This window comes from Mercenaria mercenaria, chromosome 4, assembly GCF_021730395.1.
Source record: "Mercenaria mercenaria strain notata chromosome 4, MADL_Memer_1, whole genome shotgun sequence".
NCBI classification, from domain to species: Eukaryota; Metazoa; Mollusca; class Bivalvia; order Venerida; family Veneridae; genus Mercenaria; species Mercenaria mercenaria.
The window spans coordinates 85,606,146-85,633,119 of NC_069364.1; the positions used below are offsets into that span (position 1 = coordinate 85,606,146).

At 36.0% G+C, this 26,974-nt stretch overlaps 1 protein-coding gene across 11 annotated transcripts in view; it reads right to left on the bottom strand.

The window, feature by feature from the left end:
• LOC123552352 (SH3 domain-containing kinase-binding protein 1-like) overlaps positions 1–20,393 on the bottom strand; it is a 92,801-nt gene extending 72,408 nt beyond the window's left edge. For 8 of the 11 annotated variants that reach the window (XM_053541869.1, XM_053541865.1, XM_053541868.1 and 5 more), the window contains exons 1-7: positions 20,258–20,393; positions 14,979–15,133; positions 12,298–12,445; positions 9,510–9,616; positions 7,833–7,950; positions 3,562–3,698; positions 668–688 (exon numbers count right to left, since the gene is read on the bottom strand). In XM_053541869.1, coding sequence (XP_053397844.1) covers positions 668–688; positions 3,562–3,698; positions 7,833–7,950; positions 9,510–9,616; positions 12,298–12,445; positions 14,979–15,133; positions 20,258–20,378 — 807 coding nt within the window. In that variant the 5' untranslated portion in view covers positions 20,379–20,393. Of the gene's footprint in view, positions 1–667; positions 689–3,561; positions 3,699–7,832; positions 7,951–9,509; positions 9,617–12,297; positions 12,446–14,978; positions 15,134–18,176; positions 18,262–20,257 lie in introns of those variants that run through there. The other 3 variants (XM_053541864.1, XM_045341954.2, XM_045341955.2) reach the window with 2 other exon arrangements.
• Between the last annotated feature and the right edge of the window lie 6,581 nt (positions 20,394–26,974).

Here is a 26,974-nt window from a genome sequence, read left to right on the forward strand (position 1 = left end):
TTTCGTAACCGATTTTGCGGGTCCAGTGGACGCAGAGGCACTACAAAATGCGAGTCCAAAGCAGTCAAAGCGCGTCAGGGACGCAGAAAACCTGCGTCCGGGAAAACCCTGCTAATATTTGAAGAAATCTGAAGGCAGACCATGCAAAAAACATCCTTTTAAAGTTTGGTTGAAATTTGCATAGCAGTTTAGGAGATGTTCTTGAAATAAATTGTGGATGATGGACAGATGACAGATTATCAATTAACGTCAAACAATATTAAAAGCTCAACATGAGCATTTCATGCTCAGGTGAGCTAAAAATGTCAGTTTAAAATTACAGTATTTGTCAGCTAAGCTCAGTCAAAAATACAGAGCACAAAAAATGGGCAACTATCTAAATATTTATGTAAAGAAAACACTGTTAAGTATTATACATTTAGCTATTTAACAAGATTAGAAAATATGAACTTAACATATATCATAACAGATATCAACTGAAAAATAAATATTTTGTATAGATTAGGATAAATATAACAAAGATCAGTAACTTTTCTGTAAATCAGACTTCATTGATAGTATTTTCATTTTTATTAAATCATGAAAAACACTTCTCCAAAACATGGAAGACTGAAGTCACAGTAACAGACTGGGAAGATATACATGTATACATGTACAGAAGTCATACCTGGTAAAAATTCTCTATTTTCTGCAAAGGAAATGAACTTACAACCTTAGTTAACAACATCTCCAAAGAACAAATATCGCTACAAGGACAGACACTTTCTATGCCTGTCAACATAAAAATTTCTGAATAAATACCATTCATTATCTAGAGCAACAGCATGTTTACAACAAACATAGTTCAATTTCAAACTAGTGTTCACCATGAGAGGTTGCACTGTACAAAATTTCTAATGAAAACTTACTTGCTCAATACAATCTGACATCAAAATATTCCAACAAATCAGCAAGCTACTATATATTATACTAACAGCCTTTTGTCTAAAATCTATTGATCAGGAAAATAATTGAAAAAAAAATCTACTTACTTTAAAGAACATAGTGTTTCCTTCTTGACTAAAATCTTCCCAATAACCTTATATCTGTCTGACCTAGACCTACAACAGCTTGCTACATTACAGTCAAACCTAAATTCCTTGTCACTTAGTAAACATAACATACTGTATCATATTTTCAAACTTGAATTTATTCACATTTTTTATCCTATTTTATCATACACTGTGTTTGAGTTTATAGAACAGCTTAAACTAACCAGTTTACTAGGGGTGGGTATTGCCACGAAAATTGGTATTGCGATATATTGCAATATTGTATGTGGATATTGCAATATACTGCAATATATTGTACCAGTTATTTAATGAACAAATTCATGACGAATCATACTGGTTTTTTTTTCAAATTTATTCAATTAAAAATGAGTATCAACAACACGAGTGTTTGCTTGACCTTCTCAATAAATAAAAATACCAGTAAACAAAAAAATAAAAGTTTTAACTAGATTATGGGGAGTTGCTATGACGCCGATTACCGGATATTCAAAAGCGAAAGTAGACTGCGTTAAAATATTATTTAGTTTATTGTGCGGCACTACATTCGGTTTACGGATACAATCATATAACACAGGTTGCTCAATTCACCGATTATAAACGAGGAAAGTGGTATAGCTGTTGTATGAATAATAAATTCTAGTTGATAGAAAAATTACTAATGAGTCGCTGACAAATACAATATTATAATTATCTAAATGTTTTTATTGGTTTTATTATGTGGAATTGGTTCCGTAAAATAGCTGTAAACCAGTCTGCTACCTGCACCGGAAATGAAAGGAGAAAAATGAAAACAAAGTTGAATCGTGCTGGCAAGAAAAGGATTTTTGTGTGAATCTTCTTGGTTTCCGTTAGTGTTACTTAATGTTATAAAATAATCGGTATTCGAAAATCATATCGCAATATCGTATCGTCGGAAAAAACATCGCAATAACCGGTCTACCGCGGTATATCGCCCACCCCTACAGTTTACCAAGAATCTACCAGTATGGAGTCGTTCTCCATTTAAGTACCTAACAGCTTGCCCAAATGAATCAAGGTGCAGACTGGTTCACTTTAGACACATTGTATCCTTTCGAGATTAACCTTGCCCAGGGATTGAACTCATAACTTTTTTATTCAGATTCTCAACTGTAAACAGCAAAATCTACTAACAAAGATGATTATTTTCTTTCCAAACCTACCTACAAAGACAAATATTTTCTTGCCAAATCCACCTACATGGACAAATACTTCCTTTCCAAACCTATCTATAAAGAGAAATGTTTTTTTTCCAAATCTACATACAAAGACAAATGTTTTCTTTCCAAACTTTCCTACAAAGACAAATGTTTTCTTTCCAAACCTACCTATGAAGACAAATGTTTTCTTTCCAAACCTACCTACAAAGACAAATGTTTTCTTTCCAAATCTAGCTACATAAACAATTATTTTCTTTCCAAACTTACCTACAAAGATAAATATTCTTTTTCCAAACCTACCTACATAAACAATTATTCTCTTTCCAAACATACCTACAAAGACAAATATTTTCATTCCTACTATGTAGAGAAATACCCTAACCCTCTTTACACAAGGGAAACAATGTGTTTATAGTGAGTGAACACCATTTGTCAATCCTAATCCTGTCTATATCAATGCAATAGAAAAATAAGCTATCTATGTTACCTGCTATACATGATAACACAGTCATGCATCTAACAGTCCTGAAATTGATTTCTTTGATTTTCTAGTATTTCTGGATATTTTCCCCATACTTTGATGCATATTTTATCTGTAATCTTTTTTTTTTTAGTTCAAATAGCTCTTTTTCAGAAAATGATATTTAAGTATTTTTTTCAGACTGTGTACTTTGATGCAGGCAACTACACAACATCTAAAGTAGGTAGTGCCTATATATATATTGGAAACAGAGACTCTTTCTCTTTCCAACAGTAGCTTTTTCAACATATTTTACCTTGTGAAATTCTGTGGACTTTGACTTTTTTTAAAGAAAATTGTCTGTTAGTTGACAAATTTAACCACATAAAATGTCACACTTTCCCATTTGATCTTAACATAGATTTCTTTTCAGACTGCTTATCCTTGTATCGATTATGCATACTTTTTTCATGCCTACAGGTAAAAAGTGCATGGTTTGCACGAGGTACTAGGTCAACAGTCACCTATGCCTACAATAAAGTTTTAGCAGAGTTGTCTCCATTTTTTCCAAATTTTATCTGGAAACTTTTTTTTTTTTTTTTTTTTTTTTTTTTTAGCTCAAATAGCTCTTTTTCAGAAAATGATATTTAATTATTTTTTTCAGACTGTGTACTTTGTTGCAGGCAACTACACAATATCTAAAGTAGGTAGTGCCTACCTGAAGTTTGTATTTTTAGTTCCACTGCCTATACTATGATATATCATTATACCATTAGTCCCTCCAGAGCACCATCCACTCTATACAATAAAAACAACTTAGTTTACCAGCAGTTTTCTTTCTACCAAGGTTGTATTGTATGTTGCATTTTACCTTGGGAGGTTCTTGTGGTTTATCCCCAGGTTTCTTGCCCCCTGTACTTCTCAATTTGATGGGGCCATCTCCAAATATATTGCCTAGACCAACCCCCTGTATTTTCTTCCCTTTGATCAAATGCTCTTCTGTGTTCTCTGCAAAATATGTATAAAATATTGGTACCAAATTGAGTGGACAGATAACTCCAAAACTAAGATCAGCTAACTATAGCAGAACCAAACATTTCAGCACAGTTCGAAGGTAAGTGAAATTAATGTATCAACAACAATCATGCAGACAATATATTTTATTAGTCTGTCTCTAAGGAATCAAAACAATACTGTTTATCTACAACCACATCAATAACAAGAAATAAAGGCCACCACAACAACTGCCTAGTTGCTTATCCTAAACCTATATTTATAAAGGGGTTATACTTAATCTGCACAAAGGTGACTTGGGCAGGCAGAATACAACAGACCTCCACTAAACTATTTCTTCATTTGAAAATGCTAATGTGGGACAGTTATAATATCTGATATATCCTCATTCATAAGTTTAACCCTTACCCTGCTAAATTTCTTAAATGAACTTATCCATCTTTCAATTTGGACAGTACCATTAACTGTTAAAAGGGGTGCTTACCAAAAAAGATACTGACAGAATGGCGAACACTGCAGACCATGGATCAGACTGCACGGATGTGCAGGCTGATCTTGGTCTGCACTGATCACAAAGGCAGAATCACTTGCCACCAGCAGGCTAAGGGTTTATACTGGTTGCGACCAGAGCTTTTCATACTCATATAACAGAGGGTGATATTGAAAAGGTTATTTTTCACAACTTTGACTAAGAAATTTCCCAATTTTAATCTTTTTTTATCTGGAAATTTTATTTCACAAATAAGGAATTAATGAGTTTTTTTTCAACTTTGAAAGCCATTTAAGTTTAGCTCTGCTGTAAATCTTTGTGTATAGAAAGAAACGGTAACACCGATGGATGCTCCCCGAAGCAAACATCTAACAAGAGGGTCATGATGACCCTGGATCCCTCACCTGAATAATATGAGCTACATGTTTCAAATGTCAAACTGATGATAAAATATTAAGAAAGTAGGTCAGTAGGTCACATTCATGGTCACTGAAAGTCAGTATTGAGATCGGTGTGCAAAACTGTACACGTTATTCAAATATCTTAAACAAGGGGCCATGATGGCCCTATATCGCTCACCAGAGTTGATTTCATAAAGATAGGGTCACAACTGTGGTCTCTAGAGTGTTAACAAGATTTTCCTTTGATCTGACAGGGTGACCTAGTTTTTGATCCCACATGACCATCATCAAGACAAACATTCTGACCAAGTTTCATAAAGATTGAGTCACAACTGTTGCCTCTAGAGTGTTCACAAAATTTTCCTTTCATTTGACCAGGTGACCTAGTTTTTGATCCCACATGACCCAGATTCGAATTTGACCTATAGATCATCAAGACAAACATTCTGACAAATTCTCATGAGATTCAAACTTAAATTGTGGCCTCTAGAGTGTTAACAAGATTTTCCTTTGATCTGGCCTAGTGACCTAGTTTTTAACCCCACTTGACCCAGTTTCGAACCTGACCTAGAAATCATCAAGACAAACATTCTGACTAAGTTTCATAAAGAATGAGTCACAACTGTTGCCTCTAGAGTGTTCACAAGCTTTTCCTTTGATTTGACCAGGTGGCCTAGTTTTTCATCCCACATGACCCAGATTCGAACCTGACCTAGAGATCATCAAGTCAAACATTCTGACCAAGTTTCATAAAGATTGAGTCACAACTATGGCCTCTACAGTGTTCACAAGCTTTTCCTTTGATCTGGTCTACTGACCTATTTTTTGAACCCACATGACCCAGATTAGAGCTCATCAGGACAAACATTCTGACCCAAGTTTCATAAATATTGGATCACAACTGTGGCGTCTAGAGTGTTCACAAGCTTTTCCTTTGATCTGGCCTACTGGCCTAGTTTCTGACCCCATATGACCCAGATTCAAACTTGACCTAGACATCATCAAGACAAACATTCTGACCAAGTTTCATAAAGACTGAGTCACAACTGTGGCCTCTAGAGTGTTTGCAATCCTTTTCCTTTGATCTGGCCAAATGACCTTGTTTTTGACCCCAAATGACCCAGTTTTGAAACTGAGCTAGAGATCATCAAGATAAACATTCTGACCAAGTTTCATAAAGATTGGGTCACAACTGTGGTCTCTAGAGTGTTCACAAGTTTTTCCTTTGATCTGGCCTACTGACCTAGTTTTTGACCCCACATGACCCAGATTAGAACCTGACCTAGAGATCATCAAGGCAGACATTCTGACCAAGTTTCATAAAGATTGAGTAACAACTGTGGCCTCTAGTGTTCACAACCTTTTCCTTTGATCTGGCCTTCTGACCTAGTTTTTGACCCCACATGACCCAGTTTCGAAATTGAGCTAGAGATATCATCAAGACAAACATTCTGACCAAGTTTCATAAATATTTGGTCACAACTGTGGCCTCTAGAGTGTTCACAAGGCAAATGTTGACAGATGGCGCACGGTGCATGACACACAACACACGCTGACGTTGTTTTACTTATATGTCTATGTAAAACTTGGGGCCCCTGTGTGGGGCCTCTTTTCAACTCAGTGGCATAATTTGAATAATCTTGGTAGAGGACCACTAGGCAACGCAACATACCAAATATTAAAAGTTTCAGACCAGAAGATTATTAAAGTTTTATAAGTCTCTGTAAAACTTGGGACCCCAGGGGCAGGGCCTCTTTTCACCCCAGGGTAATAATTTGAACAATCTTGGTAGATGACCACAAGGCAATTATACATACCAAATATCAAAGGCCTAGGTCTTGTGGTTTCAGACAAGAAGATTTTTAAAGTTTTTTTTTCTATATAAGTCTATGCAAAATTTGTGACCCCCGCGGCAGGGCCTCTTTTCACCCCAGGGGCATAATTTGAACAATCTTTATAGACGACCATTATATGATGTTACACGCATATAAAGTTAGCATCAAATCAAGGCATAAATAAAATCTCTAAATGGCTGAAAGAGCCAAAATAGAAAATTTTGCCCCTTTCAGGGACAGTAACTCTAGAACCTTTGTGCAGTTTTCAAAAGGAACCAAGATCTTGTGACTTAAGTTGTGTGTAAGTGTGGATAAAATCTAATGTAAAATGTCACTTCTATCGTGTTCACAAGGTAAAATGTAACAAATTTTAGCTCTTTCAGGGGTCAATCAGGGGCCGTATCTCCAGAACCTATGATTGGATCTGATGAATTCATCATGGAATCCAAGATCTATAGTTGTTAAAGATATTTTGCAATAAAATCTGTAAAAAGATCCTTTGGAAGCAAAGAATGCAACCAAGAAGAATAATAGCAGACTCGGTTTAATTGAGTTTGTGTAAAATCCAACCATAAATGAAGTCTCTTTATGGCTGCAAAAGCCAAAATAGCAAAACAGATATTATGCCAATACAAAATGTGTGCAAGTTTGATTAGAACTGATTGCAAAATGTGGTCTCTATCGTGTTCACAAGAAACTGTGGACAGATGACGGACAGCGTACGAAGGGCTATCACAAAAGCTCACCATGTCACTATGTGACAGGTGAGCTAAAAATGAGGTCAGCTTGAGTTACAGTCCTTTGACACTGCATATCCTCTAACTGACCTTTATCTATACTATAGTCAATGCCTTTCACAGTTTTTGACTTAGGCTCCGGACAAGCTTTTTACATCAAGGGAGATAATTCAAAAATGGGGTCAGCTAGAGTTTTGTTTTCTTATCAATGCACTTCTTCTCAATGAGCTCTATCATTGTGTGAAGTTACAACTTAGTACCTTCAATACTTTTTGAGAACTTTATGCTCCAGACAAGAAGTGTGACAGATTGACAGACAAAAGGACGGACAAGGTGGCAACTATATCTTCCACCTACAGGGAGCATAAAAAGACCCTGTTTCAATATAATACCATTTTCTCGAAACAGGCTATTACAACACATGTATATCCCAATTTGAAAGGCTAATGCTTCCTCCCTATTGCCGGAAAAAGGGCTGAATACAGTCATAATCACTAACAATTTACTGTCACAGTATTTGTAACACCATGTTTTAACTGAACCAAACATCTTTACACATTATAATTTTATATATAAATGTATCACAGAATGTATACATACGATACCATTAATTATTTCAAGCCTGTAACATACCAATAAACATTGGCTACATATTATACACATACCAATTTTGTTCTCTGTATTTTCAGCAGATTCTGCAGATTCATCTATAAGCTCGACAAAGTTGGACGGAAACATGCCCTGTTTGCCACTGAGTATTCCTTCCCACCAGCCTTCCTCTTCCTGCCAATGCATAATATAGTTAAACATGTACTGTACTTTACACAGCTTAACTTGTTCTATTGTAGACATCAAACAGGTACATGTGTCTATCTTTTGTTAAAATATTTTATCATTTAGATATTTACTTCAAATTTGTAGATAATCCTCATAGAAATGTATTTATTTTCAAATATTAAACATATATATCAACTGTGTATGTAGTTACATTCGATGTCATGCAGTAACAGTCAACTTTTAAAAAAATACTTCCACATTTTTAGCCATAATACACATTTATACTGTGTTCAGCTATGCTTGTATTAAGTGTGACCTACATTTGTATCTCAAACCTAATGCATAGTACTGTAAATAAACATAAATTGTAAATCTTAAGGTTACATATACTGTAGGTGAAGTATACCTTTCATTAAATGGACATTTTAATATAGCCAGAAAAAGATAAATTCTTTGGTACACAGAACCTTAACTAGGGAAAGATTCAACTGGGCATTTTCGATGACTTTTAAAAGAAAATAACTGATAACAAGAGCACCGCCCTGCGGGTGCAAACGCTCAACTGATTTTTTGTCTCTGTATAATAGAAATATTGTTCTACCTGTGTGTTTTTATGATATTTTCTAAGTCCAAAAGGAGCCATAATTCTTGTAAAAAGCAGGATGGAGTTATGTTTCTTTCTGCAAAGAGTCAGCTTTTGATGGTGAACAAGTGTTGCAAGTTTTAAAGCAATAGCTTTGATAGTTTAGGAGAAAAGCTAACCTAGACACAAAACTTAACCAAGAAATATGATCCAAAAGGGGCCATAATTCTTGCAAAAAAACAATGTTGAGTTACTGTACTTGCTGTGCAGAGTCAGCTTTTAATGGCAAATAACTGCTCCAAGTTTTAAAGCAATAGCTTTGACCGTTAAGGAGAAAAGTTGACCTAAATACAAAACTTTACCAAGAAATCTGATATATTCTAAGTCCAAAAGGGGCCATAATTCTTGCAAAAAGCAAGATGGAGTTATGTTTCTTGCTGTACAGAGTCAGCTACTGATGGTGAACAAGTGTTGCAAGTTTTAAAGCAATAGCTTTGATAGTTTAGGGGAAAAGCTGACCTAAACATAAAACTTAACCAAGAAATCTGATATTTCCTAAGTCCAAAAGGGGCCATAATTCTTGCAAAAAGCAGGATGGAGTTATGTTTCTTGCTGTACAGAGTCAGCTATTGATGGTAAACAAGTGTTGCAAGTTTTTAAGCATTAGCTTTGATACTTTAGGAGAAAAGCTTACCTAAACATAAAACTTAACCAAAAATTCTGATATTTCCTAAGTCCAAAAGGGGTCATAATTCTTGCAAAAAGCAGGATGGAGTTATGTTTCTTGCTTCACAGAGTCAGCTACTGGCGGTGAACAAAAGTTGCAAGTTTTAAAGCAACAGCTTTGATAGTTTAGGAGAAAAGCTGACCTAAACATAAAACTTAACCAGGCAATGCCGACGCTGACACAGACGCCGATCAAGTGATGACAATAACTCATCATTTTTTTCCATAAAATCAGATGAGCTAAAAACTGCTATACCTGTTTAAGTACATCTAAAACATCTCCAACTTCTAGTTTCAGTTCATCATCATTTTCAGGCTCGTAAGAATACACACATTTTGCCCGTTTTTTCTTTGCGGCAGGCTCTGGATATAGAATAAGAGAAATACTGTAAAACCACTACTACGGTATTTGTGGGAGACTTATTTTCACTGATTTTGTCACTGAGTCAATCCATGAAATTAAATCCAAACAAATATATAAAATTTCCCATTTATCTGATCTTCAAAAGTTAAAATCCATTCATTCATAGCTGTTTAGACCAAAACCACAAAATTAAATGCCAAAACAAGAGGGTCATGATGACCCTGAATAGCTCACCTGAGTAATATGAGCCACATGTTTAAAATGGCAAAGTGATGCTAAAATATTAGAAAGTAGGTCAGTAGGACACAATCATGGTCACTAAAGTCAGTTTTAAGATCGGTGTGCAAAACTGTACACATCATCCAAATTTCAAGGCTTTATCTTAAAAAACAAGAATGTAGGTCAGTAGGTCAAGGTCACAGTCAAGTGACCACTAATCGCTTGGGGTCATCAGGTAATTATAATTAAACAGTCTAGGAAATATGATCTGATAATTTTTGAAGTATTTATTCCTATATAACTCATATAATTTTTTTTGTTTTTTTTTTTTGTTGGGTTTAACGTCGCACCGACACAGTTATAGGTCATATGGCGACTTTCCAGCTTTGATGGTGGAGGAAGACCCAAGGTGCCTCTCCGTGCATTATTAACAAGTGACACCAGGACGGGGCCTCTTTTCACCCCAGGGGCAAAATTTGAACAGTCTTGTTAGAGATCCACTAGGCAATGCTACATACAAATATCAAAGGCCTAGGCCTTGAACTTTCAAACAAGAAGATTTTTTTCCCCCTATATAAGTCTATGTTAAATTTGGGATCCCCAGGGCAGGGCCTCTTTTCACCCCAGGGGCATAATTTGAATAATTTTGGTAGAGGACCACAAGGCAATGCAACATACCAAATATCAAAAGCCTAAGTCTTGCAGTTTCAGGCAAGAAGATTTTTAAAGTTTTTTCCTATATAAGGCTATGTAAAACTTGAGACCCCCCCCCCCCCCCCCGGGACAGGGCCTCTTTTTCACCCCAGGGTTATAATTTGAACAATTTTGGTAGAGGACCACAAGGCAATGCTACATACCAAATATCAAAGGCCTAGGTCCTGTGGTTTTAGACAAGAAGATTTTTAAAGTTTTTTCCTATATAAGTCTATGTAAAACTTGTGACCCCCGGGGCAGGCCTCTTTTCATCCTAGGGGCATAATTTGAACAATCTTCATAGAGGACCATTAGATGATGTCGCACACCAAATATCAAGGCTCTACACCTTGTGGTTTTGGACAAGAAGATTTTTTAAGTTTTTCCTTCTGCATGGAATTCAATTCCATGGTTCATACAGAATATCAGAGACAAAATTCAAGTACTTTTCAAGGACTTTTTACAATTTTTCAAGCACTATTTTTTTTCAAAACCACGACCTAATTTGAACAACTTTTATTACGTAATGCAAAAATAAAACAACCATCACTTGTCACACCTTTGAAAATGACGTAATTCGATTATTAGATTGATGTGATTCACTATTTTGCTGAGGTTTAACGCTTTTCTTGTGATTTTTTAGCGCACTCCTACTAATGATACCTCAAAATTTTGTCACACGACGTACAAATACACTTCGTTCTGTCTGCTCTATAGGGCTTCAGCCACTGTTTATATTCGTCTTTTGTCTCCCGCTTACTTGAGTAAACATGATTATTTTTCTTACACATTTTAATTCACCGGAAACACGCGCAAATAGCTAAAAATTGCGAGTTATTATTCCCCGTATTTTTTAAACGGAAACGGAAACAAGCAAACGGTGATACAGTAGAAATAGCACTCTGTAAATATCGATAAAGTGTGGCCGTAGACCACTATAATAGCATACGAGTGACCCGATCCTGCAATTTAACAAATTTATTTTCATTTTCTCCAATTTATTTTAAGCCTTAAATTCTTTTTACAAAGCAAAGTTACGGAAAGAATATTTTCAAGGAGTGAAAGGTCAAATTCAAGGAGTTTTTTTCAAAATTCAAGTACTTTTCCTAGTTTTTTGGGGTTTTTGTCATTTTCAAGGAGATTTCAAGGACTACCATCGAATTCAAGGACTTTTCAAGGCCTGTGCGAACCCTGAATTCTTTGAATAATTTTGAAAGGGGGCCACCCAAAGATCATTCCTGTGAAGTTTGGTGTAATTCTGCCCAGTGGTTTTCAAGAAGAAGATTTTTTTTAGAAAATGTTGACGGACGACGCACAACGGATATTGAGCGGTCGCAAAAGCTCACCATGAGCCTTTGGCTCAGGTGAGCTAAAAATTAAACGATTCTACAGTAGTATTATGGCTGCATAAATAATTTTTGACTCCAATTGGTATTTCATTTCGAACCATATCCATATTCCCATAATCTCACTCTTAGGTAGTGGACCTGTTATAAAATCAGCAAATTACATATTCTCCGTATACAGTTTTGACTTTCTTCATTTCTTCATGGAAAACAATAAGGGCATCCAGCTACATCTAGGTCTGAAGAATGCCGACTTGCATAACGAGAGTATGTAATCATACAGAAAATGCAAAGTGTCATTACCGGTCCACTACCTTTATAATGATATAATAAATTTGTACTCTTCTTTCTCATACAAGGGAAATAACAAACTGGTAATTTTTTGCCTGAATAAAATGGAAGCAGTGACATTTAAAAATTACCTTTCTTTCTGATCATTGGAGGACCACCTTCATGTACCTGACTTTTGATCTTGTTGGCAAGGTCTTTTACAGACTGTCTTTTAGTTGCCTGTACATCCTTCTTCTTCCCTTCATCTTTCTTTGTCTCTTTCTCTTGACTTTTGATAACCTGGAGATACAACATTACAAAGAAATAAATATATGTATCAATTACAATTCTAGGCACTGCTGCCTAAAATCTTTAAAACTTATGGACTGTTTATAATTGTCTGTAGTCCTCTAGAAAATTGAAGGCAGTAATACCTTTCATAATTATAATGAGTCTACCTTTTTCTTAACTATAGGAGGTACACTGTACAGTCCAACCCAGATTGCTTAATCTTGGATAACTCCAACCCCGCTGAAACTCAACTTCAAATCCTGGCAAAATCCCCTGTAATACAAATCGTTCTACCGTGAATTGCTTGAACATGAAGGACTCTCAAACCGTACCTCTGGTCCAAACAATTGTATCATACTACAGATACATGTTTTCACTTGGACAACAGAAGGTGCCAGTTGAGTTTTAATTATTACAGTTTGCACATTTCAGCTATGCATTTACAGGGCACTCGTTTGGCCATTTTTGGGGCCGAATATCGGCCCCATTCCCCTCTCAAAATAATATGTTTTTTTCCCCTTTCTCAGAAAAAAATTCCCCTCGAAAACACCCAAAAAAATTTGAAAGGAAACTCCCGAAAATGTACGTAATTACTTGATGGCGAACCTTTTTGAGTACGAAACCAATATAAACATTCACGAGTCTTCTCCCCTTAATAGACTGTCCAATGAATTCTCTCGTAACAAAGCGGGTACGGATACATTCGGAATTTTCGGATATCGCCTTTGCCAAATAAAAATGTTGCATCATCAGAAACACTACAGAAGAAAAATCACATCAAAAACCTCAGAAAGTTGTAAGAAAATCAACATTTTATTTAAACAGAAAAGTCTAGAAGCATTAGAAAACCCATCCTATCCTACAACAAGCACTACAACCTCGCAAGATTCTAAAGAATCTACGGAAGTCGTGCCCAGTTCAATCAGTCATGATAATTTCTGATAAACGCAAAGCTGTGTCATGCGAGCCTGAGTCCTGTTCTACTTCTTATTTCAGGTGTTTATATTCTCATGTTAGACCTTTCAAATTGTTTGTAGTTACTTTAACCTACTGAACTAAATGGTTTGTCTTCAGTTTGGCAAGTTGAAGTTCACAGATCAGTGGTAAAAAGTAATACTAAAGACAGTTTATAAATTATTTAACCATAAATAACTTTATTTTAAATGAAATTTTATTAAGAACTAAAATAAATGATAAATGACACTCAGCTTGAGAATGCCATTGGCCATTTTACTTCAAAGAGTAGAAAAATTGAAATATAAGGTTGGATGTAACAGTCACCATGAGTTAAACATCATGTCAAAAGTTTTGATAAATGGAAGTTTAAGAAGAAATAAATATAGAAGAACAATATTTGCATAATTATTTGTTGGTATTTGTCAGAAAATATAGCTAAATGATAGAAAAGAGTGGTATTAATAAGTGTGAAAGTCACAACATACACATGGCTAAAAATTCCCCTTTTTGTCTTAAAACGACGAAAAATTCCCCTTCCTGAGGGTATGGGTACCTGTCCCCAAAAGTTGTCTAGTGCCCTGATTTATTTACCAACCACCTTAATTAAATTATCAAAATGCAAATAAAATTTTAAACAGTATGCAATTCTTACGGCAATTTTATGCTATGAAGAATCGTAACCCTCTCAGAAGAATCATAACATCACCAACCGAATCATAACACCATAAAACTGCAGCATTTCTATCTGAACTACACTCTCATAACATTTTGTGACGATAAACTGAAACGTTTGACTCTGATTATTCGCCAAGAAATCTAAATGTGTTCAAAAACAATAGGAGAACGTGATGATGGTGGCACAGAACCGCTGAAATATCATCATGTGTACAACTTTTAAAGTTGACAGGAAGCAAATAGTTGGTCGCTGCATATCTTGTATGTCTGTAATCGTTGTTCAATCTCAATAGTGCATCAAATAGCATTCACAGATTTTTCATTTGCATTAATATTAGAAAAATACATAATGACTTTATACTAGATCCATCATAACCAGGAATCACAACAGAAGCATTTCCATACATAACCGACTGGTTATGATTCGGGAGATTACCGGGCGTATTAAAAGCGACATTTAATATCGGTATTTAAAAAAACTGAGCAGAAATTGAGTCTCAATTATTAAGACACACAAATGTTTTCCCAAAATATCAGTTTCTAAAGTCGTAAATACTTATAATCCCGGGTATATTCCCGATAATGAATCAGTATTTGCGGTTTTTTCCTTGCTGAAAATAAAAATTTATGTCCATGAGTTACTGATTAAGGCCTTTGTTTGTTTACTATTTCTATTCACAATTTTGTAGAATTGCTAATATTTTTTTTACAATTTTTCCAAATACCGCGCTATTTTAAAAAAAAATGACCAGGCCCAGGTCCTGTCACAATTTTGGTTAAAAAAAGCCCTGTCCCTTGCAGGTTTATGCAAACGTAGTTGGTCTGTACCTTCACACCAATATAATATACATTTAAAGTTTTAAGCTTCTAAACTTGCATCTATTATCACAAAAATTTCAGCTTCTGTTACCTTGACAAAGTTATCTGGAAACATTCCTTTCTTGCCATTGAGTTCTCCCTCCCACCAGCCTCCCTCTGACATGGTCACATTCTTGATGATATCACCAACTTTTATCGTCAGCTCATCTGACTGCTCTGCCTCATAGCCGTATTCCACTTCCACCTCTATGTAGTATAAACAAAAGCATTATCTTACAACAGGCCTTTTTTTCATCATTTTGGGAACAGACCTGGGGTAATTAAAAATGTAATTGTAATTAATTGCAATTAAATTACATTTCCTAAGTAACTGAATGTAATTTGTAATTGGGTCATTTATCAATTACATGTAATTGTAATTTAATTAATTACAGAGCAGTTTTAGGTGTAATTGACAATTACATTTCAATTACTTTCCAATTACATGGCACATGCTAATCCAGTTTGTTGGACAAATAGTATATATGTATTACCAGTGACATTTCACTTTAACATGCTAATTTGCATTTCATTGCTGTGAAAAATAACAATAGAATATTATGGTAGGTGTTAATCCCTTGGACATAGCTCCTTTGTTCTGATATAATTTTTTTATTAGAACAAACTGGTAATCTTTGATGATGTTTGTCACTATGTTTTAGGATAAAATGATCAAATTATGATTTGTTATTTGCATCATTATTATTTAGATTTTTATCAGAGCAAAAATTGAAATGTATAGCATTTAGTTTAATCATTTTTATCTGTGATAAAATTCGTTGTATTAAATGATACAAACAACATAACATTTGACACCACAGTTCTAACAAGATAAAAATATAATTATTATTGTAGACATTATGAGTATTCTACAGTTTTAGTGACATAGTTATTCCAGGATGGCTCATAGATTTTTTACAAATTATTTTCAATGTGGTCCTTTGGATAACATGTAGTTTCAAGGATAAAAACTTAAAATATATGTTATAAATGTAAATGATTAAATACTGAACTATACTAGTTAAATTTGAAACATATTGCAGAACCATGATCCTATAAACTTCAGAGAAATTCAGACCTCAGAGAAATACCTGACTTTACATGCATCTTCTCTAACAGAATTCTGCTTGACAATGTATTAACTATTAATTAGGGCTGACTTATAGCTCCTTTTGCAATAATATGAAAGACTGAGTTATGTTCTCCCGCAAACACAGATTTTATTTTGAACTTAAATTCAGTTTTGAGATAACTGAAATCAGTTTACAGGTTAATTATCATGTATATGTAGTACTAATTAAAGGACTTTGCTGCAGTGTTCATGTAAGAAGCACCACATTTGGTATTGTAATTGAATGTAATTAATTACAATTTGCAATGTAATTGTAATTTAATTAATTACATTGCTAAATTTCATGTAATGGTAATTGTAATTTAATTGGACATTTCTCAATGTAATTGTAATTTAATTAATTACATTTTAAAGTAATTGACCCCAGGTCTGTTTGGGAATGACCAGTGCAATTAAGAAACTGCTCTCAGAAATTGTCTTAATTGGAAAAATTTGCAAATTACCAAAATCTATGTAAAGATATTTTTTCTGTAAAATATTGATGGATTGCATTTCAATTAATTGTTCAACATTATAACAGTTGTTTTAATGACCAAAAAAACATACAAATCAGGGATATAAACTAGCTATTTTTATTTAAGGGCCCAGACGGTCAAAAATAAATGTTTAACATTAGGTATATGTGCATTTTCTCCAAAAATTTAGGGGCCCAGCCCAAATTCTATGGGCTGTGGGATACTGGGCCCCTGCTAATTTATATCCCTGCAAACTATTTCAAAACATCAAAAACTCTAACTGATAAAGAAGTACGCGCTTTATATAATAATATAACCACTTGAAATAAAGAAGTATTCATTTTATATAATGACATAACCACAACATATAAACACATATCACTTCAGAATCAAATAACTTAATAAGGAAATTACCAATACCACACTCATATGAAGAACAATCAACTTTATATACAGATAGGACCACTCAATGTAAAGTAAAAACCACACTATATAAAGATGTATTCACTTTAAAATATAAATTTTTTTAAGTATCAACATAATGGGCCTCTGTGGCCCAAGTTGTTAGGGTCGCTGATTTTGATTTTTGAATCACTTCCTCATCGATGTTGATTTGAGCTTCACTCCAGAACTTCGGAGAAGTTTAATTCTTCATATGAGGAAGCCCTCCAGCTGGCTTATGGAAGGTCAGTGGTTATACCAAGGGGCACACCAATCAGTCCCAAGAAAAACAAGAACTTGATAAAAATTCTGATTATGGTGTACAAATTGCTATTTATTATTCATTGATATTATTCATCTAAATTGCAATCGTATTTTTCCCAGGTTTAAAGAATTATAAATACAGAACACAGGCCTTGAGGAAATTATAGGGGATTTATCCACAGCGCCAAGCATCACTGATGAATATCCCCGAGACGGTAACATCCGTATATAGCTATTTGTCTTTGTTGTCTCAATATACTGAGGCAATCTTTTTGATGTTTTCCGGTTCCGGTTTATGTACAGTCCGCAGACTGGTACGTTGTCTGCATGAACAACAGAGCACCCCGAATCAGTCACAGAAATTTGTAAACCTTGCCAACTTGATTTTTATTATTTCTTTTACGTAATGAAAACTGTAAATGGAATTGAAAACACTTTTTAAACAGCAAGGAAGTGTAAAGGCCGTCAAGTTTCAGCGTGGAGTGTAAACAAACAAAAAATCCTAAAGCCAGTGCGAGAACCAGCTGGTGAAAATGCAGCGAATGACGACAACGTCACATCGGCTTCCTGTTAATTTTGCAAATATGATATTCACTGTCACAGGTATGATGACACTAAATGTAAACTGTTTCAAGGGAAGTTTCACTTTCCTCGAGTGGTGAATAGTTTCTTTATAAGCGGATATATAAAAGATAAATCCCCATTCTAGGCGGTGCCTTAATTCATATTAGCAGTCTTGTTACTATTTATGATGACATCTGCTAACTGCTGAAGCTGACAGTTGTTCAAAAGGGTGTAAACATGATTCATGCATCGAAAATTTGACAGGACGAACAAGTGTCAACCAGACGAATTTTGCATTTCCCTTGCAAATGACTAATTTAACGCCTTCAGTCTTCTGTTTATGGAATGATAATAACATTCAAATTTATTCATAACGAAAAATAAAATGGTTTACCCATTTCGAGGTCAGGAAGGGTTTGATTTCATTAAAAGAACTTTGACAAAATTAGTGTAGCTTCCTCCACCACAGTAAAATGGCGGAATTATCACGTGACAACTATTCGGACATCTTCAGCGTTCCTACAAACGCGGAGTAGCGTCCGTACCAACGCGGAGGAAAAATGCACACGGAGTATCTCCCCCAAATCAGTTGACACATGTGAAGAATTCCAAGGGAGGTCGATTTCTATATATAAAAGGATAATAAGTTTTCTTTATCAGAAATGAAGTTCTGATTTTATCGTTAAAAATCGATGTCTCTTCCCCTTGGTCAGATCTTGGAATCATGAAATAAGTTCGAGAAGTAGCTTATAAAGCCCTAGTCAGGCCACAGCTAGAATATGCTAGCTGTGTTTGGAACCGTTACACCCAACAAAACATCCATCAGATCGAAATGATTCAGCGGAGGGCAGCGCGATGGGTTAATCATGACTACTCCCCTTTAACAGCAGTGTCACAAACATGCTATGTCAGCTGAGATGGCGTACCCTTGAAGATAGGAGATCTGATTTACGCCTCCTTATGTTCTACAAGAATGATTTGGTTGCTGTGCCACTCCCTCCCTATGTCAGCCCCCATCCCGTCTAACAAGATATATGCATCCCCACTCCTATACTCAGATCCTCACTCCCTGTAATGCTTTGGAATTCCCTTCCAGTACAACTTGTGCCAGCCCCCACCCTGAATCAGTTTAAGCAGGGTGTGACCAAACTTGTACACAATGCTTAACATGATAGACCTGTTTTTAAACTGCTTTTATCTGTAAATCCTTCTTGTTTTTAACACTATCAACTGTATTCATGCTTGCAATACACATCGTGTATTACTTTTATCCTCCTATCCAATCTACTTTTAACTTCTTGTACAGGCGCGCAGCTGCACATAATACTCGCAGAGAGGAGTGCTGTAGTATGAATAGATAGATAGATAGTTCAAAGTGGCCATGCAGGGTTATTTTACCGGGGCTCTCATAAACAGAATTAATCAAGTCCAAATCAAAGAAATAAAGTTTTGATTTTATCGTTAAAAATTATAGCTCTTTGTCCAAATGTAACCTAGAATTTTTATTCCACTTTTAAAGAACGCAACCACTCATGTAGCACTCCACATAAAAATCGAGGTACACGCAAATATATACACATAGATCTATATGTATACCTACTGACATTCCCATCAATGAATTATTTTACAGGTTGTTCAGACAGTTCCTAGAATGATTATTTATTTATTTATTTATTTTGTTGGGTTTAACGTCGCACCGACACAATTATAGGTCATATGGCGATTTTCCAGCTTTTATGGTGGGGGAAGACACAAGATGCCCCTCCGTGCATTATTTCATCACGAGCGGGCACCTGGGTAGAACCACCGACCTTCCGTAAGCCAGCTGGATGGGTTCCTAGAATGGCCGACAGAGTACATTTATACATATACACAGATGAGTGCAACAACAAACACGACATGACTTCGTTTTGAACCTGTCAATGGCGAAAATGGCGAAACTGAGACTGCATTAGGAATTTAGTCTAGTTTTATGGCGACAAACCTCACTTTTTAATCCCATATTGTACATGTATAGAAACACAAGACAGTGTAAATAAATTTACTCCCCATCAGGACAATCCCTTAACCTTACCATTAACAGTAACCAGAGGAACATTCTGTAAAACATAAACTTGCTAATGTATAGATATATAAATAAAAACACATGGAACCGTCCGTTTGCATGTGTACTCAGTGACGAACACCATAGTGCATGGCGAAGCAGACCAAGAGAGAATCATCAAACCAGTGCATCCATTCAGGGAGATAATATAAGATCAAATAAGACCGACAATGTCGTTTATCAAATCGTCACGGAGAACATACGCCCCGCCCGGGGATCGAACTCACGACCCCGCACTCCGTAGACCAACGCTCTACCTACTGAGCTAAGCGGGTGGGCTTGCTTAAGTGGAATTCTGATATTCAGATCTATTACATTGACTCCATGATCCCAAAAGGACCAAACTATAGGGCAAAATTTATGAAACTGACCTTTAAGCTTGTATGTGAAATCTGTCCCTGACGGTCTCTTTGCGGATTGTACATCACTCCTTTTTTCCACATCTATCTTTGTCGCTTTGTAATAACTGTTGATAACCTGGTTATACAACATTACCAATAAACCAAGGTAGCTAATGCCAAAAGACTTTAAGCATTTAAAAATTCAAAGTTATTGCAACTTTTTTCTGGGTATTTAGTTCAAACAGCAAAATCTATAATCATGTTGTCCAAAAATGAACTAGATAATTCGCAATTTAAAGTTTAAGTTAAAACGTTGATCAATATGAACGTTGGCTGTTCTATAGACAATTTAATAACCTTCAAAATTCAGCAGTTAAATACTAACTAAATGCTCCAAAAAGTTATCTTTAACTAGAAAAAATAAACATCTTTTGAACAAATTTATTAATCATAATGTTACATTCACAAAGTTATTGGGAAACATTCCTTTCTTGCCATTGAGTTCTCCCTCCCACCAGCCTCCCTCTGACATGGTCACATTCTTGATGATATCACCAACATTTATCGTCAGCTCATCTGACTGCTCTGCTTCATAGCCGTATTCCACTTCCACCTCTGTGTAGCATAAAGGCACATAGGTTAGCATGGTTTCTCCAATCTCTTATAACTATAAAAAATAAATCCTTCGCAAGAATAGAACAGAACCAATAGAAAAAGTGGAAAATCCACAGGTCACTCAACACAACAAAAATGAAATGTTACAGACTCTTTTTAATTAAGCCTGTTCACGGACGGTATTGGAAATGCATGCTACCGCCCCTCTTCGCCTTCGCCCCCAACCCCCCCCACCCCCACCACGCCGTATGTTCCGATTTAGAATAAAGGGTTTGCCCTAAACGAGAAAACAACTGGCAAAAATAAACAAACTGAAATATAGAAAGGGGATCTGAAATAACGGAGCCTGCATATCACATATCACAGAACATGCCAAAAGACAGAATTAAAAAGCAGACTCAAAGCTATGAAAGCCGAAGTATTGAAACCACTCAAGCCCAAAACTAAACAGTACCACTAACACAACATAAATGTGCTGAACGATCTGAAAAGATCGAAATATAACAGCTCTGATTGATCATACAGGCAGCCACACGGCGCAAACAATAATGCTGTGATAATCAAATAGAAAAAGTGGAAACTCAACAGGTCACTCCACACGCCAAAAATGAAAATATTACAGGCTCGGTTGGATTAAGCATGTAAATGGACTGTAGTGGAAATGCATGCTACCGTCCACGCCCTCTAGCCCCGGGTTGAGCAGAACTCAACATTTACACATATTACAAGTATAAAAAATATTTTAGAGACATCCGCAGACGTGTTCATAAGACGATGCTCATGGAACATTCAATGATACACTAGTGTGAAATGCCATGAAAAGCGGTGTATGGTCCCCACAGGAGCTGGAGGTCAGGAACGCAGATTTTACGGAGCTTACGGCCTTTACGATTTTTTTAGTATACCCGAGTTTGTGAGTAATTTTTAAAAGTTGAGAGTATGGAAACTTTGGATCATATTCGTAAAGGCCGTAAGCTCCATCAATACACAAAGGCCGGATATGGCCGAAAAATCTGCGTTCCCGGCCTCGAGCTCCTGTGATATGGTCCCATGTTAGAATAATGGGTTTGCCCTAAACGAGAAAACAACTGGCAGAACTAAACAAACTAGAATATAGAAAGGGGATCTGAAGTAAAGGAGCCTGCATATCACAGGACATGGCAAAAAATAAATAAAAACCAGACACATGATATCCAAAGGGTGATTATACGGTACTCAAAGCTATGAAAGCCGGAGTATTGGAACCACCCAGTCCCAAATGTACAAACTGAAAAACTAAACAGTACCACCAACATAACATAAAAGTCGTGCTGGACGAACTGAAAATATAGAAATAAAACAGCTCTGAATGAATGTACGGGAAGACATTTTCCGGTGTAACATTAAATACCGACCCCGTTGAAAATAGACCCCATGGGTCCTTTTTCAACGTTGAGAATTGACCCCGTCAACATTTCAACATTACATTTTGATCAAAAGGTCCTTTTTCAACATTGAGAATAGACCCGCCAACATTTCAACATTAAAATTTGATCAGTGGGGTCAGTTTTCAACGGGGTCAATATTTAATGTTACACCGGCCGCTACACGGCACAAACAACACTGTTGTGATTATCAAACATAAAAAGTGGAAAATCCACTGGTCGCTCAACACACCAAAAAAAAAAATGTTACAGGCTTGTTTTAATTGAGCCTATCTGTTCGTGGACGGTAGTGGGAATGCATGCTGCCGTCCACGCCCTCTATCCCTAACTGAGTGGAACTCAACATAAATTTACACATACTGGTTCGAGTCGTAAAATCGGCCAGGTCGTAAATATTCGGCCACCCACTTTAAAGCATTTTTTCGAGCCAGATGCTTGAGAACGCATATATGTCATCACAAGCACTTGCGTTAGCAACAAAGTCGGCAAAATACAACAAGTTGAGGTGACTAGAGAAAAAGTTGTCATTCCCTAAATTTGTGTACTCTAAGTAGCAAATATTTTGTCTGGCGGTTCGCGTGACGTCATCGCACGCGCTCATTTCTGCTGAGGCCCGGCAAGGGTTAATTCAGATCTAAACTTTATAACACGAAAATTACATGCGCTAACTAGCATAAAAAACGCGTTATTACCAAGAAAACGAACATATTGTCCCTTGACGTCATTGAATTTCCATGTCTACGTTGTTTTTTCACGTTGACGTCATATCCTTTTGAATTATCCTTCTCGGGGCCGTAAACTTAACGTTTATGCTTTGCCACGGAACGCGCATATATAAGAAGGTGTTATAACAGCACGTGGGCGCGAGAATCTCTTTAATCTCCTGTTAAAACAACCCCGAAAAGTGACAAAACAGCAGTTTTATGCTAGAATGTGTGATAAACAGTGACGTAAAAATTAAACTACGCCATGCTGGTGTGAGAAGGATGACAGGCGCTTTTGAAATCTCTGTTGGCAGATATTTCCCATGAGGTATGCTATTGAAAAATGATTGCAGTTTGTTAAAAAAAGAACAATTTGGCTGTAGCATCGATTTATTTCCAAGACAATGTTGAAAATATAACCAACTTTATGCTTAAAAAGTGGCCGAATATTTACAACATGTGGAGGCTAAACCTGTCCGTTATTTTAAGCGCGGTTTTATTGTTTACCATACTGTAAACGGCCGTTAATGATAACAATCGATGTTGCTTGTATCAAAGCACATATGGTAGAAATTTTGTACAAATCAATCGTATAAAGAAAGAAATATTTATGAAAAAACGCAAAAAGTGGCCGAATTTACGACTCGAGCCAGTATAACATGTACCGAGAACATTTTAAAGACATCCGCAGACGTGTTCATACGGCGGTTTGAGTGGGTCTGTTCGTGAAAGGTAATGAGAAGTATACAACACCTCTAACGTCCAGAGCAAATATTCGGTATGTTCTATCTAAACTGCAGGATAAAAGGTGTTAACAAAACCACTCATAAATTTAAAATGATTTCTATTGATTGAAATACGGGTTTAAACATAAAAATGGAGAATAACGTCAGTAGTTTTGAGTTAGGGGCGTAGCTGTCTATACGCAAAAGCAGCCTCTACCGTAAACCGGACACACGGTGAATACATTTCAACGATGTTGACGGCATCATGGCTACGACACAAGATTTTTATTAATTTTGTGTCATTCTGTATTTTTTTTTTTCTTTGGTTGGATTTAACGTCGCACCGACACATGATAGGTCATATGGCGACTTTCCAGCTTTTAATGGTGGAGGAAGACCCCAGGTGCCCCTCCGTGCATTTTTCATCCGAGCGGGCACCGGTAGAACCACCGACCTTCCGTAGCCAGCTGGATGGCTACCTCAATGAAGAATTCAACGCCCCGAGTGAGGCTCGAACCCGCATCGATGAGGGGCAAGTGATTTGAAGTCAGCGACCTTAACCACTCGGCCACGGAGGCCCCCATTCTGTATTTGTATCTATTTTTATTTATTCATTTTGGTTACATATACCTTAAACAGTATCAGTTCTATAACAAGAGGAAGTATACTAAAGCGGCCAAGAAAAATAATAGCCAACTCGATTTAATTGGGTCGGTTTATGTAACACTTATGCCAAATGTCTTTATTCAAGACGTCACGGATTGTCATTAACGTCAAGTCACTGATTATTTTGTTTTCTCCATGTCTCGTTTGCTTGAAGACAAAGGCACGGGCGACCGAACATTTCTATGGCAACGGCTTCATTAATTTATGAATTTCAGTTTATGTTTACATTTTTTATTTTTCCATGCGGTCCTGTAAAATATTCCGTTTCTTATAAACATCAATATTTGCCTCCAACATCAGAAAGTCGCAAATAATATCTTTACAGGACGTCTGCACATTGAATAATTTCTGGTACTCTTACAGTCAATGAGAGTAATAGCAATCGAATTCAATTGTGACAGGTGAAAAAGCGATGGTACCAGTTATCACGTAGGCATGGTTTTAATCAAAGTACTGAGAGGACTGATGGGGGCAATGCTTTGCAGTTTCAAGACTTGATGTAACCCATTCATGTCAGGGAAGTACATGCAGGCATTATGTAATGCACTTGTGTGTGGCAAGAAATGGAGTGGTCACAACTTTAAGAGTGCACAACAATAAAATTTATTAACTTTGTGTTCAATACGCTTCTATATTTTGTTCAAAAGGTAAAGATAAAAAATCTAGTCTTGTTCAATAGCAGTTGTTCGTCGACAAACAAAATTGCCAGGTTAGATAAAATGAAAAAGATAAAGCTTTACAATGTATTTCAATTTCTTCAATACTTCTGTTTGCACTCTATGTCCTGACATCATGTGTTCTTGACACTCTAACAAAGACAGGCGAACTTTGTAACACTTTATGAAAGTTTGGAAAGAAAGTCAAAATATTCCAATATGTGAAAGTTTAAAGGAACAGGATTTCCTTGAACTGACATTGAAAAAATCTAGGCTATGTTTTCTAATGTGTACAATACTTATCAATTAAAGAGGTCAGGAATGTTTTTTTTTTTTTACAAATAAGCATCATTTTATTAAGGAGTCGTCATTAGGTAACACACAAACACCTGTAAAAAATATTTTTATAGATCTACCTTTTTTCCATTCCAACTATTGCTAAAATTCAGTAACTGTTTTCTTAAAAACATACATGATATATGATGATATTATTATTCATATTGTTTGTTATGTTTGTTGATCAAAATACATTGTCTTTTTCAATTTTAGGTTATTTAATGTACACCTGTATTTCAAACTATCAATATCATGATATAAGAAATACATTAAACACTATGAAAACCGTGATTCGTCATATCAATGAACCTACCGAACTGGCGTATACAGTTAGGTTCGAGTAAATTAGGATACGAAACGCCCGTGGAAAAAGGACAAGATTTCTGGTGTTCTGCCTTCGAATATAACCATCAGAAACCATTTGCATCCTCAGATAGATGAAATACATTAAACTGGTAACATAAATGTATATCTGCAGGGATAATTACCAAGAAAATGAGGCCAAAATATAACGGGCACCTCTGGCAAGTTATCATCGCGGAGTGGTGGATTACCTCCCATAGCAAAAATTACTCAGTCTAAAAAATGATGAAATACGTATATGTACGCGCAATTATAACAGTATTTAGCGCACTTTTACGTTAAACGATAATTTTCCTGCAGATAAATACCAGTTTGATCAGCGTATATGGCGTTTTTTTTTTTTTAAAAAATCAAAATCTGGGAAGGAATGTTTTCTTCGGTCCTTTTTCAAGGATTTCCCGAACATTATAATTATGTTAAACAAGTCATATACATAATGTTCTGATCTTTAGACTAAAGAATCGGGAACATGTTCAGTTTGGGATATGCTGTACTTTTCCAGAAAAAGCGTGTTTCTATTGGCCCTATTGTGAGGTCGGATTTCAGGAAAAAGTAAAAAAAAATATCTCTCCTGATTTGCGGTGGCGTGGTGGTTCCAATTGAAATTACTGCATGCCCGCAAGATTCTGATGCCATAACTTTTGACAACATATACATGGATTCAAACCTTCCCTAGATGACATGCATATTCTGGATGCTCTCTCCAATTCACAGTACATATCCATATCGATGCACTCTTTGCGAAATCTGCTATATCGGCGGTTTCTCTGCGTCGGCACCGGCTATTTTTTGCTATAAACAGTGCCCAGGTTGGTATGGGAGGCGAAAAATCGAGCTGCCATCCATGATCATAGGTATGCTGCTCAAAATAAGTAGAGCACGGAACATTAGAATGTCTTTTCTATATTTTATAGTGTTTACTTTTTAATTATCAGCGATTTTGCTCGCAACTCGATGACATTTGTTGATGGTGTACTGACATGGAACACTAGCTCGACTTTTTCCACAGTCTTTATCCAGTTTTTGATTTGATATCATAAATAGCAAGCGCACTATTTGTATTCATTTATCAATATTCTTCCAAATAATAAAGATAAATAGGCCGAAATGTAAATGGAATTTTTCAAAACTACTTACTTTCGGTTTTGTCGTGGCACCGGCGGTCTCTCTGCATACCAGTTTTTTTTTTGTTTTTTTTTTATGATGCACAGGCAGGCTTCTGCATTACGCACAGAGAAGCTCTATGCTAATGACTATC